We start from the raw sequence: 15,609 nt of genomic DNA, 5'->3' as shown, positions 1-15,609 counted from the left end.
TGCTGGAAAGAGCCGCCCCCACAACCCTTACTTTCACAGCATTTGCCTTGCCAATTATTAGTACAATGGGCCAATTCTCATCCTGTGTTGCTCTTGGGGAAAATACTCAGGCTAGGGAACTGGCCTAGATTGGAAATGGAACAGCAGAAGTTGCCAATTAATATGAGTTCCTTTTTTGCATCCCCTAAAGAGGTTAGTCTCTAGAGAGAATTTATAAAAAGCATGATCCCAGGCCCTCTAGGAATTCCTTAGATGCCTCAAACCTCTTGGGGTTGGGGTGAGTGTCAAAGGTTCCTTCATCTGACTTTTGTCCACTGCTTGCATCTCTTAGATGACCTCATCAGCTTCTCCCTGAATACATCCATGTTTGAGGTATTCACCACGATCCATGGCAGAGTGTTCCACCTTTGGACAGCTCTGTTGAATCAAAAGGTTTTCCTTTAATGGAACCAAATCCACCTCCCCATAGCTTCCAAACTTTGGTCCTGGCTAGTGAGTGCACCTAGCCAACTGCTGAGTCACTATTCCTAGGAAATAACCAGCCACTCAGGGAAATGGTTCATGGGCTAAAAATCTAAGTTTTGGGAAAGCACAAGGGAAAACCTACTATAGCAGAAAGGCTAGTAGGTGGAAAATGGATTGAACTTTTCTCATGGCCCTGAAAGGAAAGTCAGGTAACAGATTCAGCATGTGAAACACTGCAGGCAGCCCCTAAAAGTCCAGCTGTAATGACATCAGAAAAGGTACGGAATCCCAATGGAATGGAAAGAAGAGTAGGAGCTGTAGCCTTTGCTTTGTAAGAGTACACAGCCTTAACAGGAGGATAAGAAGGAATGGAAGCAGTTGGAGAAACCTAAGCCTAGTTCCAGATTTAGCAGGACTTGCATGATGGGCAGCACCAGTCTCTGTGGGAGGAACTGGTCTTGTGGCCAAAGGCCTTGGCTTCTCCCTGGAACTTTCTACATCAAGTCTCTCCTGCTCATGCCTGGCTCAAACCTCTTTATGAAGACTCAAGCCAGCCCCACAATCCTGGAAGGGATGTTGGCTCAGAAACACAGAGGGAGTGTGGGACAGTCCCCCATTATGTGGGAAGAGTAAGAAAAAATGTGAAAAAGAAAACATCTCCCTTCCATATAAGGGAGACAGCAATTCAACACAATAGGTTAAGGGGGACAGATGAAGGTAGGGGGGCTCATCACCATGACAACAAGCCCAACAATGCTGAAAAATGGATTTTTTTAATTTGTTTTTCTTTTCACCTGTCATTCTTCTCAATGCTGTCACTCTCTTCCCTCCCTCCTGGCAGAAGACAAGTTGTGACTTTTTCACTCCCACCAACAAGCTGCCTGGGTTTTGGGAGTACAGCTGCTATGGGATGGGAGGAGAATGGGGTCCTCCAGAAGGGTGCTCAGAAGACTCAGGTTCTATCTTTCTCCTCTTCATGGTAATAGCTGGGAAGTTTATAGCTTGCCCAGGAAACATCAACATAGCTGTTTATACAGAAGTCCATAGCTGTTTATGCACATCCTCTTGTATGGACACTATGGGCCAGAGAAGGAATCAGAGCTCCAGTCCTTAAATGGATTTTTAAGCCTGCCCCTGGATATCCCATCATTCTGAGAGTGAGTCAAAGAAACTCAGTAATGGCAACCAAACGGTAGGTTGCTGTCTTGGGCCTCCTTTGAAAAAACTAAAGTTACTGTTATCAAAAATCAAATGGTGCCCATAAGGGAAATCATAAAACCTTGCCTAAATGTAAACTCCTCAACTATGTGAGCTAAGAAGACAGCAATAGCAGCCTTTCATTCCATATCTCATCAAAGTATGCCAGCTTTAGGCAGCTGTACTAAATCTAAGTTTGCTTTCTGGTATTGGTAGTGATAGAGCCCAGGTGCCCCCTTGATTCCAGAGGACTTCCCTCATCCCTGCTACTGCAGAACTGTGTTGGCATAAGAAAGATGAGTGGCACTGTGAGTCCTGCAAGAGGTGGGAGTCTCCTTACCATCCGGCTACCCTATTTGTGTGGGATGTGTCCCCCAACATATTTACGCTGCCATCTCTGTAAGCCAGAGACCTTCAGAAGTAAAAGATGCTCTCCACCTCCAGACACAGTGAAGCACTCGGTCACTGGATGTTCCTTCTCCCTCTTCTTCATTTACATAGAATATGCCCCTCTCCCTACTTTCATATGAAGATCTGGCCCTACTTCCTTCCCAGGTATACCAGAAATAGACACCCCACCTTCTATGGCCAAGGAGGTAGATGCTTTCTCAGGGTTTCTTGAAGATAGCAACAACAACAACAACAACAAAGATGCTACCACTCCCTTATCCTTGAAGGCAATCCTCAACCGAGGTAAACTTGAAAAGACCATGAGGAAGAAAACAGAAACAATGTTGGTGACCAAGGAGGCAAGTTTCATTTCAGCTTTGAAAGGCTGATCGGTGTGTCAAGCCAGCAGGACCATTTCCTTCCTCCCAGATTCTTGTGTACCACCTTCCCCCAGACCTGTTCCCTATCCACTCCTTCTGAGCATCACTGTCAACCACTCTTTTTTAAGGTGTGAAGTGGTAACACATTAACATGCCTCTCCACCACACTCCTAGCCCTGTCCACACAGAAGAGTCAGGTTGGTTTTTCTGTTCCACACAGAAGAGTTTTATTGGAACTTCTACTAACCATAAATCCTCTAAGGACTCTGAAGAATTACTCTCCAGAAGCAGAATTACAGACCTCCTAAACACCAAACAGGGAGACATTTTGAGTGTTCTGAAAAATAATGCCAAGTGGGAATTTACTTGTTCAGCCAACTCTTCAACCAAGCACCAAACTCATTTTTGCACATATCCCTTATCAGGCCATTATACCAGAACAGGAGAAATTCTACCCCTTGGAATAATCATTTTCACTGCTTCCAAAGCCAGAATATGCCTTGCCAAGTGTAACCCATATTCAAGAGCCATCTGCTTTAGCAATACAGGAAGCCACCAAAGGGGTGTGCTTTAGATAATCCTACAGCTCTGCTAGCCAAGGCTGCTTCTAGGGAGGGAAGGCATGCTGCTATTTGCCAGCTGTGGTCCCCAAGCTCAGCCCTGCTGAATCCTGTACAATGCACCAAGTAGAACTAGGGCAGAGCCCACTGACTTAGTCAATAGCAAATCCCTTCCCACATATATAGATTCTAATAGGCAGATGTCAAAGAAGTCCCTAGGGCAAGACATTTCACCCTTTGTGTGACTTGCCTTTCTCCCTATCTGGAAAAGAGCCCATGCAGAGACGTAAAAGTTATATCCTATCCAGTGCCACCAACTAACCAACCATGGTGTGTATCTGTGCCAGTTGAAGCATGCATTTCATTTTAATTTGATGAGAAACTTGTTGTACCTGAACAAACAATATAAACAAAGATGTTAGAGCCACCATGACATCTGGGGATGAGTATTCTCCCAAGATTTAAAGATGTTCACTTGCCTGTGTCAAGAATTTTATTGATTAGTTTCCCCTGTCTCTGAGCATTACACCCACCATGGCCACCAGTTTCTTTCAGTTGTTCTTACCACCTGGTAACAGGCCCCAGTCTCCTCAGTCTCCCAGTTTTGAACCCAACTGGAGATAAAAGAATGCAGGGATAGTCTTACCAGACTGATGGTATTTCTCAGGCTCCATAAAGTGAGCTCTGTCAACCCACTATTGGAGATAGGTACTGTCCCCTGGCCCTAGTAATTAAGCACTCTGTTCGCATTAGAACTAGTGTAAGATCTTTTATCACAGGCAGTAGAGATTTCTAAATTCAGCTACCTGCATCCGCCTATAACGTCTCTTAGAGAACACCTCCAACAGAAAAATGATACCAATTAAGCATAATCATTAGGATTTAATAGAGCCATTTTTCTATCTCAGGACTGTTTTACTGTTTCAAGCCCCCCGTTTCCTTTGTCCCTAAACTGGGGCTCAGATCAGTATGTTAAAGGTATACATTGGTTGGTCTTTATTACATGTACAGTGGCTGCCTTATTAAACTGAAATTAAAGGCACATCGAGGGAAAAGATCATTTTAAATGCCAACTCAGAAAAACACTAGGAGACACAAACAACAAGCAAGGCTGAGGCTCTCTTTGCACAACAGAGGGGTCAGGGACAGGAACTGAGCTGAAAAGGAAGGTACATTTTTTCTGAAAGAATAGGGTAAGCTCAAGGATGCAGGTTTTGATAGAAGCTGCCTTGAATTTCTTGTGGTGTCTCTTGTCCCAGAATAGGCATTGAGGAGGGAGGGAAATACAATTATAAATTAAACACAATCAGGGATGCTTTGGGATATTGTTACACACAAACACTTTTCCTAGGAATATTTAGCACTCTATCAATGAATAAAAAGCCTCTCTAACTATTTTAAAGGTTAAAAAGGGCAATGGGGTTGAGCGTATGTGTGTAAAAATGCTACTGCTTAGATGCTCTCTAGCCTTTTGGCTCACTTTGCTCTTTCCCCTCCCCCTTTCCCTCCTCCTCTTCCTAGGACAAGACGAGCGCTCTGAGCCTCAGCAATGTGGCAGGCGTGTTCTACATCCTGATCGGAGGACTTGGACTAGCCATGCTGGTTGCCTTAATTGAGTTCTGCTACAAATCCCGTAGCGAATCCAAGCGGATGAAGGTGGCATCGTCTCCCCAGGCCTTTTTCCTACCTTGTTCTGTGATATAGCTGGGTTTCCTGGGAGTCTTTGTATTAGAAAGGGTGGCGAGTGATAAGAGGTTGAGGTCAGTTTGAGGCAAGGGGCAGTAAGCTGTGATGAGAAAGGTGACAAGAAAGGAGACGGCTATGAGAAAGGAAGGAAGATGAGGTGTGTCAGGGTAAAGATAGGTCTGGGAAACAACTGCATCAGCCAGAGATGGGGTGGTGAGATTAGAAGAGAAGTTTATATGGGTAGTCAACATAATGTGAGGCAAGAGTGGTCATTAGAAAAGTAGATTCTTCCTGAGGCTGCATTAACAGAAGTATAGCTCCCAAAATAGGGAAGAAGTTGTCTACCATCTACAAAATAGATAATCTTGCCATGCTTGGTGAGTTAGGTCTTTTCTTAGCCACTGTACTGTGAGATAGATTTCAGCAAAGAGGATCATGCAGAGAGGATAAGCAGATCAGCTAGATGACCCCAAACCACATCAAAAACAGCTGATGGTAAATAACCAGAGAAGAGAATTATGGAGGATATGAAGGCTGTTTATAAAAATATAAAGACTTAAAAAATATATATGAAGGCCTTTCAGGTGGAAAAAATATAGATTAGTTCTGTCGGGTCCCCAAGTGTACAACAAGAACTAATGACTAAAAGCTATGGAGAACAGATGTTAACACAGTGAGATCTACTTTTCTTTCAAAGCTACCACAAAATGGGATGGACTATTCCAATAAATAGCAAGCATCCCATCCCTGGAGGTATACAAGTAGAGGATGGGTTAACTCTTGGGGAGCGTATAGATTCTAGTACTCAAAGGGAGTTTGGAATAAATGACTTTCAAGACCCCTCACATTTCATCATTTAGTTTCAATATGAAAATATTTATGCAAGTGTGAATTATGTGAGCAACACCACAAGCAAGTCATCATGATGGGACAGAGAGGACTGAGATGCAATCTATGACCTTCAACACCTTCAACAACAACAACAAAAAAAAATTGCCAGAAAAATTACTCAGTGAAGCAACTTATAGATAGGAAGGCTGATAGGAATACAGAGGAGGTGGGAATTAGAGAAGGCTTCTGGGACAAGACAAAAATTAAGAGGAAGGATGGGTGGGACTCAGACCAACAAAAGTGGAGAAACATAGTCACTCTGAGCAATGTAACCTAGGCTGTGATGTTGGCTTGACTAGACTAAGAAGATTCATTGGTAGGATTTGCTCTCCTAGAACATGCCCTAAGAAGCCCAGATAAGCTCAGTACACCCACTGTAGAGTTTTGACCACAGCCTCCCGCCTAGCCTCTCCCTGCCTTGAGCCAACAGCCCTACACATATCCAGGGTCGCTCTTGGAGAAGACATTGCTGGACATTTGCTTCCCCTGTTTGGAAACTCTGTATTCAGTTCTGTACACAGAGAGTGGGAGTTGGAGGAGGAGGGCCTTCTGTCCTGGCATTCAGACCTTCTGTCCTGGCATTCAACATTTCCACATCATGGCTCCAGCCTACTTTCCCCTCCCAAGCAATCTGCTCTCCTTACATACTACGTACTCTAGCCACCCACTTCATGCTTCCCACCCCTGTGCCTTAATGCAGAATAATCTCTCTCCTGTCTTCTGCCCATAGGGCCCATTTCAAAGGCGATGGAACTAAGAAACAATAGCAAGGAATAATTAAGGGATGGTTGTATGATGGTATTTAGCCAGGGGACCTAGGAGCACATCACTCCTACCCTTAACCAGCTCATCAACTACCAGGTCTTCTCAGAAAGGACAAAGCAGAGCAAAAGCATAGGCCTCAGATCTAAAACCCAGGTAGACCTCCAAGAAGCTTGGCAAATACAACAAGGTCTCCTAGAACCTAAACAAAGATTTCTTGCCTTTTCTATTCAAAACATAAATCTAAAAATTCTCCTATCTCACTTTCCAAAGTATGGAAAGACAAAGAGTGGAACAGAAAAAGAGCTAGGTTGAACTACAACTTTTACAACTCCCTAAAACCTTCCATGTGGACCATGACCCAAACAGAGGACCCAGGATTAGCCCAGTACATATCACAAGAGCGCCCCCCCACTGCTCCCCCAGAACACAGTGCAGTGTGGTGGTCTAAAGGACAGGCTCAAAAAATTAAATAAATAAATAAATAAATAAATAAATAAATAAATAAATAACAGGCTCTAGAGACTGAGTATCTGAGCATAAACCCTGCCTGCTCCATTTGTTAACTATATAATTTGGGACAAGTTCCAGTAGCTTTCTGACCCTCATTTTCTGTAAAATGGGGCTAGTGGCATTACATATCTCATAAAATTGTCATGAGCATTATGTGAAAAATTGATATAAAGGGACTGGCAAAATGCTTGGGTCATGATGAGCTCTCAATAAATAACAATACTAACAATGATAACTAGAATATATAATATTTTCTGTTAATAACCAGCTACAGTCTTTTTCAGACCTTTCTTTTATTGCCACTCCTAAGTGTCCTAGGTTTTTTTGAGCTATATAGATTGTGAGTTCCTTAAGGTAAGAAGCTATACCTAATTTCTCTTTGGACATTTCACACACATAGGGTAATTATTAGTAAAATTAATGTAGAATTGTACCCAGAAGAGAAAAATCTCCTGAAGCTGAGGTGATGCATGGGGGAGAGCTGATATTTGGGTAAGAACATACAACCACCAAAACTACCCAGCCTGAAAGCACAGACAACCTCATGCAAACTGATTCTGACCCCATCTGTGCTCATAAAATCTGATGAGAGCAGGCATCCACCAAAGCATGAGGTGCCTAGACTTCTGGTCCTTCCTATGAGATTACCATGTCCAACCAATCATGGTCACTGTAAGGTAATAGTACCAGGGTGGCTAAAGACTGGGATCCTCTTAAAACTTGACAGTTGACTTTCACCACTGAAATCACAACATTCAGATCAAGACAAGAATACTTAGAGGAGGCCACTGAGTCAGGTCATAACTTCTTGGAGACATTCGTACCCTTCCATTGACAAAGATGCTGAATTTCTCAGAAGCCAACACCAGGATCTCTTAGAATCATTCATCCAAGCTCTTCCACCACAATCTTTTATAATTAATTCCATTGGTTGGTACAACTTCTGCCCAATTCACCAAGGCTCCTAATAGAATTTTTAATCTTCCAACTGCAGAAAAGATACTTCTACTGTCTTTATTAATCAGCCCAACTCCTAATTTTTGAAGATCCATCAACATCTCTCTAGTCCAAAGGAGAAAAGTAGAATACCATCCACCTGCCTCTCAGACTTCACAACTTTACAATTTTCCTTATTTTTCTGTAATTAGCTTTCCCCAGAGGCAGTTAGCTTTTTAAAGACATGGCCTCCACCACACGCAGAGGCCCATGTTGGCAGTGTCATGGGCCTTTGGTGAGAACCTTCCCTCTTGTTCCTTATCTTGATCACAGTGTTTGGTGAACTTTTAAGGCCTTCAATCCCTACACATGGTTCAGAGCCAGCCCCCAATTTCTCAACAGTAGTCAAGAAGCCCTTCCCCACTGTTCATGGACAAGAGAAGGAGGAAAGGAAGGGGGTAGAAAAGAGGAAGAAGGAAGGAAGGGAAGGAGACATCTTTTTAGTAACCTCCATGTTCAAAGTGCTTTATATACATTTTCGTTGTTGTGCTTGAAGTTCTACAGATGAAGAAATAGGGGTTTGGAGAAGCTAAGTAGCTTATCCTAGCAAGGTCACACAAGATAGGAGCTGGAGAAATAGAAATTGGACTTCCAATGCAGGAATAGATCATTCTGAGCACCTACCATGTGTCTCCTGCAGCGGTAGCCACAGTGCATAGACAAATAAGATGGAATCTATTCTTAGGTTTTTCTGAGGGAGTTGTTGAGGCCATCCATGATAGATAATCTTTTGCTTGTGTATTGTCGAGTCCCTTTCCCTTTTGACATGTCACATGAGCAAGACACACAGCAGGTGTCACAGGGACAATGGGAAGGCACCCTGGTGGTATTTCTTCCACAAAGATATACTGAGCATCATTGTAAGCTACGCATTGCTCAGCACTGAGGACACAGTTAGGAACAAATCAGATCTAGCTTCTATTCTCAGGAAGCTACAAGTATTATGGGAAGACAGAAAATAAGCAAATATTTACATGTTCAATGAGTGTTTGAAGAAAAATGCTGGTGCTGTCAAGTCCTGATCAGGGAATAAGAGCTGAGACAGGTCACAGGGGTTTCCTTGAGAAACATACCAGCTGACTTGAAATGTGGAAGGAATTAACCAGGGGGAAAGAGTTGCCTACAAAGGATACACATGTGTTAGCAACCAGAACTTTTGCCCAGAAATGGGAAGAAGTCCAGGTGACCAGGACACAGGAAGACTGCTGGAAGAAAACACATGAGAGCTGGGGACTCAGGGAGGGACTTCAGACAACCACACTATTAAGGTAGAATCTAAATGGTCATATAGTAGCAAAAATATATAGCCTAAGACACACTCCAGATTGAAGTCTCAGATCCTCTGTGCCACTCCTCTGCCTGGGGAAACAGACCAGAGTTGAGTCCTTGGCTGGTATTAAATATAACCAGGGTCTTTATTATTGCCCACTTTGTTCCCTGTGGAAAATAATTGTATGTATGACGTGAGCTATGGTTAAGCCACAGCAGCTGAGGCTTTGCACATTTTTTTGGAATTATCAAACAGCAGAGAGACTTGGTAATGCAGAGGTGCATCCTCCACAGCATGCGGTCACTCTGACTCTTAGCACACATACTAGTAGGAGGTCATCACTGAGATTTGAGCTTTTATTAGAGTGTTCCAGGATGCGTGAAGGCTGGGGAAACTATTCTTGGAAAAGCAAGTGGCTGAGAAGTTTAGGATATAATCACAGTTAGAGAAATGAGACTCTGAAAAGAGGCAACGTGGGGGGCTTTGACTTTGGACTTTTCACTCATGCTTTTCTCCCTGAACATCAGCTTCAAACACGTCTGTAAGGTTGAGCTTTAAGAATGGCTGGTATATCAAGGCTGATAAGGGAGAACTGCACTTTCCAAAGGTACAGTTAGGAGGTCATCCACTTTGACATTAGGTGACAGATAACTACAACCTTAAGTCAGCCAATCATAAGTCCTTAGTTTCTCTGTAAAGCGAAGAATATAAACTAGATCAGTGTATTTCAACCTTGCTTGCACATTAGAATCACCTGAAGAGTTTTCAAAAATCGAGATGTCCAGGCCACACACCACACCTAATAAATTAACATCTTGGAGGGTATGTCTTGGGCATCAGTGGTTTTTCCCCAAAACTCCCCAGATAACTGCAGTGTGCAGTCAAATTCAGAACTAATGATCTAGTCATTTTTAGCACAGCTTTCCATTCCCTAGTTTTGACTCTATTCACCTCTTCTCCTGAAAACCCATAAATGTATTAGAAAGAAGGCAGTAAGAAGGCTGCACTCAATCAATAGGAGTATGAAGTCATTGATTGACCTTGGAGAAGCTCTCAGCTTCCTGAAAAACTACTTCCAAGTGGTGTGAACATTGAAGGTTTTAGCTACATGCCCTGCTAAGTTATCTCAGACTTCGGTAGGCACCAATATTGATTATGCCACCAATCTTCTCCTTTAAGATAAATTCATCAAATACCACCCTCAATGGAATGTTATAGGAATATGTGAGGCCTTTTAAAAATCAAAGACCAGGATGATCTTTATAAACTTTAAACTTTATTTTTTAATTACTGGGATGTGGCAGAGAAAAATCATAGAAGATAAACATTTCAAGCTAATCCATAGAAGGTTCCATACTTCACACACACACACACACACACACAAATAAGCTTAAGTGAGAACAAGTAACTATTAATTCCTTGGGTTTTCTTTTCACATTTTCCCTTTAGAGCATCACAGTCATATTTATTGGGCCTTCACTTAGAAGAATGCAATCGAGGTCACACTTCCTCTTAAGTGGAGGACAATCAAAACAATGTAAATAAACCAAGTCTGGAGGTTTGAGGAGGAAGCAGAACCAATATGGGTAGAGTATCCTTTGGGGCAAATTTGTCTGAATAAGGGATTTTAAAAAGAACAAACACCTAAAAGCATTATCAGAATCACCAGTAATAAGACTCTCAGCATAGTATAGTAGAAACAATTAGGTCAAACTCCTGTTTATGTCTTTTGGCCACCAGAGATTGACTGACTTCTCTGATGGTTAAAATCATGGCAATATGCAGAGGAGAAAGCCCATAAACTCTTTAAGGAGGGTCCTAGATGGCTGGCTTTTGTTAAAAGACAAATTTAAGAATATCTATTAAGCATTTAACTATATGCTGGACACTATGGGAGATTGCTACAGATGGGAAGAAATGAACCTAGCCCTCCTCCAGACAGCTCTCTTAAAGAACACAAAACCTACATACCAGAAGCAGAGCCATTACAAAAGCATGTATAATGTAGGAGTACTAGGCTGCGCCATAGGGGTGGTGGGGTACTTACTGGTACAATCTAGGATGGCTTCAAGAAGGAGAGAACAGAATGAGCCTTGAAGAATTGGTAGTATTGGTCTCGTCTCAGAAAACTCTCAACTCATAGATAATTCTTTATGTTGATTCCCAAGAAACCAACCCTCACTTCAAAAATTCTATGACTATCTCTTAATGGTAAGTTAGAAATGAGAGGAAAGGAGAAGAGTTTGGATTTCATGTCATGAAGCTTCTATCTCCAAAGGAACTCAGAACAGAACCCTTCCTCTTAACTAAAAAGATATGATTCTAATTTCAGGTTGTGGTCTTGAATATTCCATCTCACCCATCTGATCCCAGGGTGATCACTGGAATCCTTTTCATACCTAGAATTCTAATATTCTGGAAATCACAAGCTTAGTAGCACTGATTTGATGTGTCAGTCTGGAAGTCAGGTTATATGTGCTGATGGGAAGAAGTTGACATGCAGATAATGATCTCTGGAATGTATTCTCATTTTCTTTAGCACATGCTTCTTTCCAATTACATTTTTACAATTATTCAAATAAGTCCTACATTCCCATAATACATGCTACTAGAGGTAGGATAGGATTTTTCCTGAAGTAAATCAAAGGTAATTTTAAATTTTAACTCAACAATAACACACTCCTTTAAAAAAGATTTTTTAAAATAATTTTTTAAAAAATAATTTTTCATGCAGTAGCACTGTTATTGCTAATAAAAGTCTGCAGGTGCACAGATAATCACATTTTATAAACATGGAGATTTAAAAAGTCTAGAGAGGTAAGGAGTTATGCACAAGGTCAAATAACTAGTTGATGTCAGAACCAGAACTAAAATTGAAAGTTTCCCAAACCCCTTTCCACAACTTTTCCACTTGGTCATGTTGCTACATTTATTATCATTAATACTACCATGGAAATACTTCATTTTCAGAAATCACAAAATGTATAAAAGCTAGAAAGGATCTAGTGGCACCTCATTGCATAGAGAGAACAGAAGTCCAAAGAGATCAGATTTGTTCAGATCCTCACAGCAGTTTTGTGAGTTTGCAGGAAGCCAAGGTTAGCATTCCAGAAAAGGAAAAAAGTTGGATGGGGAAGATATATGGGGTGAGATTTTAAGGCCAGCATTGACTCATTCTCCTTGCCAATCACTGCCAAGGACCTGGGGAAGAACCCCCGGTCCTCCTGAAAAGGGTTTCTGTTTGATCCCACAGCAATCCATCAATGAAGCCATACGGACATCGACGCTCCCACGTAACAGTGGGGCAGGAACCAGCGGTGGCGGTAGTGGAGAAAACGGCCGGGTAGTCAGCCACGACTTCCCCAAGTCCATGCAGTCAATTCCCTGCATGAGCCACAGTTCAGGGATGCCCTTGGGAGCCACGGGATTGTAACTGGAGCAGATGGAGACCCCTTGGGGAGCATGCTCAAGCTCCCCCAGTTCCATCCCAAACCCTTCAGTGCCAAAAACAATAAATTGAAACGCAACCGCCACCAACCACCATGACCACAAGGAAGATGATTCAACAGATTTTCCTGAAGAATTGAAAAATCATTTTGCCGTCCCTTTTCCTTTTTTGATGTTCTTTCACATTTTTCCATTTGCTAAGTGAGGATGATAAACAACACTGCACTGCAATAAGGGGAGAATACCCTGTCTAATAGAGCCTGTGTCTCTGAAATGGAGTTACAGGAACATTAATGAGGAAACTGTACTGTTTTCTTTTATTCGGTTGCTAATGTCTTAGTGTGTGCAATATTTTTTTTCTTACTAACATCCATGGTTTGCAGGTTCTGTTAGGCCCCTTCCTTCTCCTGGCTTCTTACTTCCAACTCCCTACCCATGTCTCTTCAGTTTTCAGATTGGAGATTAAAGATCCGTTCCACCATACAAGCAAGCAAAAGGAAAAAAGCAACCTTCAAACTAAGTCACCATTGGAGCTCTCTCAGTTACCCTCCATTCCTTGGCCCCAAGCCATGGATGAGGACGGATGTTGTTGGAGGAGTAGACTGCCTTCCCCCAGAAAGGGCGCTTCCTAGGCACTGATGTAGCTGAGAATATGTGTGATAAGCAATTCAGGCCAAAGGGTGGTGGAAAGGGCAAAGGCAGGTGTGCAGTCAAAGAAGGACTCAAGAAGCTATTACTGGAGGCTCAGAGAAAGCTTCCTTTAATGTGTAACAGCCATCCCATAGGCTTTAGGTGGAATGGTATGTGTCCTCACAGAGTCAACCTCAGTGCTAAGAAGTATGTCTTTCTGCTATGCTCAAGCCCAAAGGCACTCTGGTGGCTGAATTGGCCTCCTGAACCAAGTACAGCCTTGGGAATAGCTGACAGCCAGGAAGATATTGCCCATGATTCTCACTTTTCATTTGCTTGACATCTGAGCAGGAACCCCACTGTGGAGTAGACTCTCTTTGGAGCCTCTGATACAGGGGAAAAGGCTATGCAAACTAAGTACAAAAGAAAAGGATGGAAGAATTTTGGAAGAGAAAGCATCATGGAAACCCACAAACAAGAGAACGTTTCATGATGCGTCCTGTCCTAGGATTAAGAAACCAAATATGAAGCTTAGGGTTTTGCTGACCTGGAGAACTTGGATTTTTATGTCCATTTAAAAGTGGGGTTTTTTTTTAGCATGTGGCCAGGTAATATGCTGTCACTTTAGAAAGTAAAATGCCCAAGGATGAATAACTTTAAGGAAGATAGGGAGATGAATTAAGTTGGTAATGACATTGGGGGTACCTTCAGATCTGACCCCTTCTTCTAACCTAAGAAGGCTGGCCTTCCCCCTGGCTAACTCAGAATGAGGATGTATTATTCCAATGACCAGACTCATATGCCCATGATTGTGACTATAAAGTTGAACTAAAGCAAGATTGGAGAAGTGACAGGGTTCATGGAGAGAAGCCCAGGGTGACTACAACTTTAGTTGGGAGCAGGGTTCCTGGCATATAGCTTTTGTGGAGATCCCAGCTCTCATTCTTGGTGCAATTGGCTTCCAGCTGTCCAGCAGCCACTCTCCTAGGTGCATGATTCAGTGCGTGCCATGTGTCTTTAGCTTTTATTGATAACCATGTTCTGGCTTGTTTCCTTACCCCCTACTTCTATCCAGTCTTCTCTGCTGGGGGTTATCATTAGCAACTGAAAAACTAAAGTTTTGGGAGCCTACCAACAAGTAGGTTCAGCATGATTGGCTTCATCTGTGGATCCTCTCAGTGGATACCCACCATCTCTATGTCTCTCCCATTCTCCTATTATCAGCCGTAGCAAAGAACCATCCCCAAATCAAACTCTTCACCCTTTCAACTCAAGTGCTGTCCAATCAAGTGCTGTCCAATCTCTCACGTGTCAATGTGGGCATGGTACGTGGAGCAGGACCATCAAGATGGATTTTTACTTTTCACTATTGCCAGCTGATATCCTCCCCATCCTCTTCTGCCCTCCCACCGGATTTTTTTCAGCCCTTAGCCTACCACTGCAGAATCTGTTATGACCCACCATTGGGGAGTGCATTTCAGAGCAGGTGGAACTAACCCTCTTACTATCAATATGCTTCAAAGACCTTTTGCCTTTGGTAAGATGCCTCTCCAGCCACTGAGCTCACCAGTAACATGATCTGAGTGGGAGAGATCATCTAAGCTAACAATGAGGGTCTACGTTGTGTGGGGGTCCAAGACTCCAGAGGAAGATGCTTTTTATCAATGGAGGGGTGACGGGGAAAACAAAAGCAAGAAAAAAAGTTAACTTGTATTATGTATTTTTACTACACTTTTCTTAAAAATAGAGCAATGGGAAAACTCTGAAAGAGATTGACATTTTTCTCAACAGGAATCCATACTTAACAGTTCTGGCTTTCATTAAATTTTGCTCTTTGGTACCTGGGCCTTTTATTTAACATCTATATTTGTTTTAATTCTCTTAGCAGATGTGTGAAAGGATTTTTGCTTGATCAAACACTAAATATTTTTTTGGTTCTGTTTTTCTTTCAAGTAGCCAGGGGTTTTTTCTTTTGGTATTTGCATAAAATGAAAATATCACCGAGAATTAAATCACTGTGGATCCATTACCTACTTTTCATATTTGTCCATTCCATTTTTGTGCCATTTCTGAAGTCAGAGCTCTAGAGGTTATTTCCTTTTGCTAAACCTAGGACTAGTACATTTTTAATGGTAATCACCATTCCTGATTCACGAACAGCTCTCAAGTCATTACAGCTGAACTAGTTCACACGGAGTTATTCATTCAAATAGGATAACCAAAGGTGGGGGGGTGGGGGCAGGGAGAGCATGTGATAATGGTTTTCAAAGGCCACAGTTCCAACTAAATTGGGGCAGGGTTTGACATACAATGGTCACAGTACTAGAGAACTGGATGGCTCACAGGATTGGTCTTCCAGACACCCTGAAACTGGAGCCTAGAATATCTTTAAGGGGCAGAATCACAACCAAAACCAATTTAA

General features: G+C 42.4%; 1 protein-coding gene across 4 annotated transcripts in view; it reads left to right on the top strand.

Annotated features, from left to right (window-relative positions):
* GRIA1 (glutamate ionotropic receptor AMPA type subunit 1) overlaps nt 1–15,216 on the top strand; it is a 302,439-nt gene extending 287,223 nt beyond the window's left edge. For all 4 annotated transcript variants that reach the window (XR_012001207.1, XM_072756784.1, XM_072756785.1 and 1 more), the window contains 2 exons: nt 4,514–4,648; nt 12,343–15,216. Coding sequence is in view for 3 of the 4 variants with exons in the window: in XM_072756784.1 (XP_072612885.1) it covers nt 4,514–4,648; nt 12,343–12,543 (336 nt within the window). In the remaining variant the exon portion in view is untranslated. The remainder of the gene's footprint in view (nt 1–4,513; nt 4,649–12,342) is intronic.
* Nucleotides 15,217–15,609: the final 393 nt, after the last annotated feature.

This window comes from Vulpes vulpes, chromosome 4, assembly GCF_048418805.1.
Source record: "Vulpes vulpes isolate BD-2025 chromosome 4, VulVul3, whole genome shotgun sequence".
NCBI lineage: Eukaryota > Metazoa > Chordata > Mammalia > Carnivora > Canidae > Vulpes > Vulpes vulpes.
Note: the sequence above shows the minus strand (reverse complement) of the source record. Positions and strands in the feature narration are given on the sequence as shown.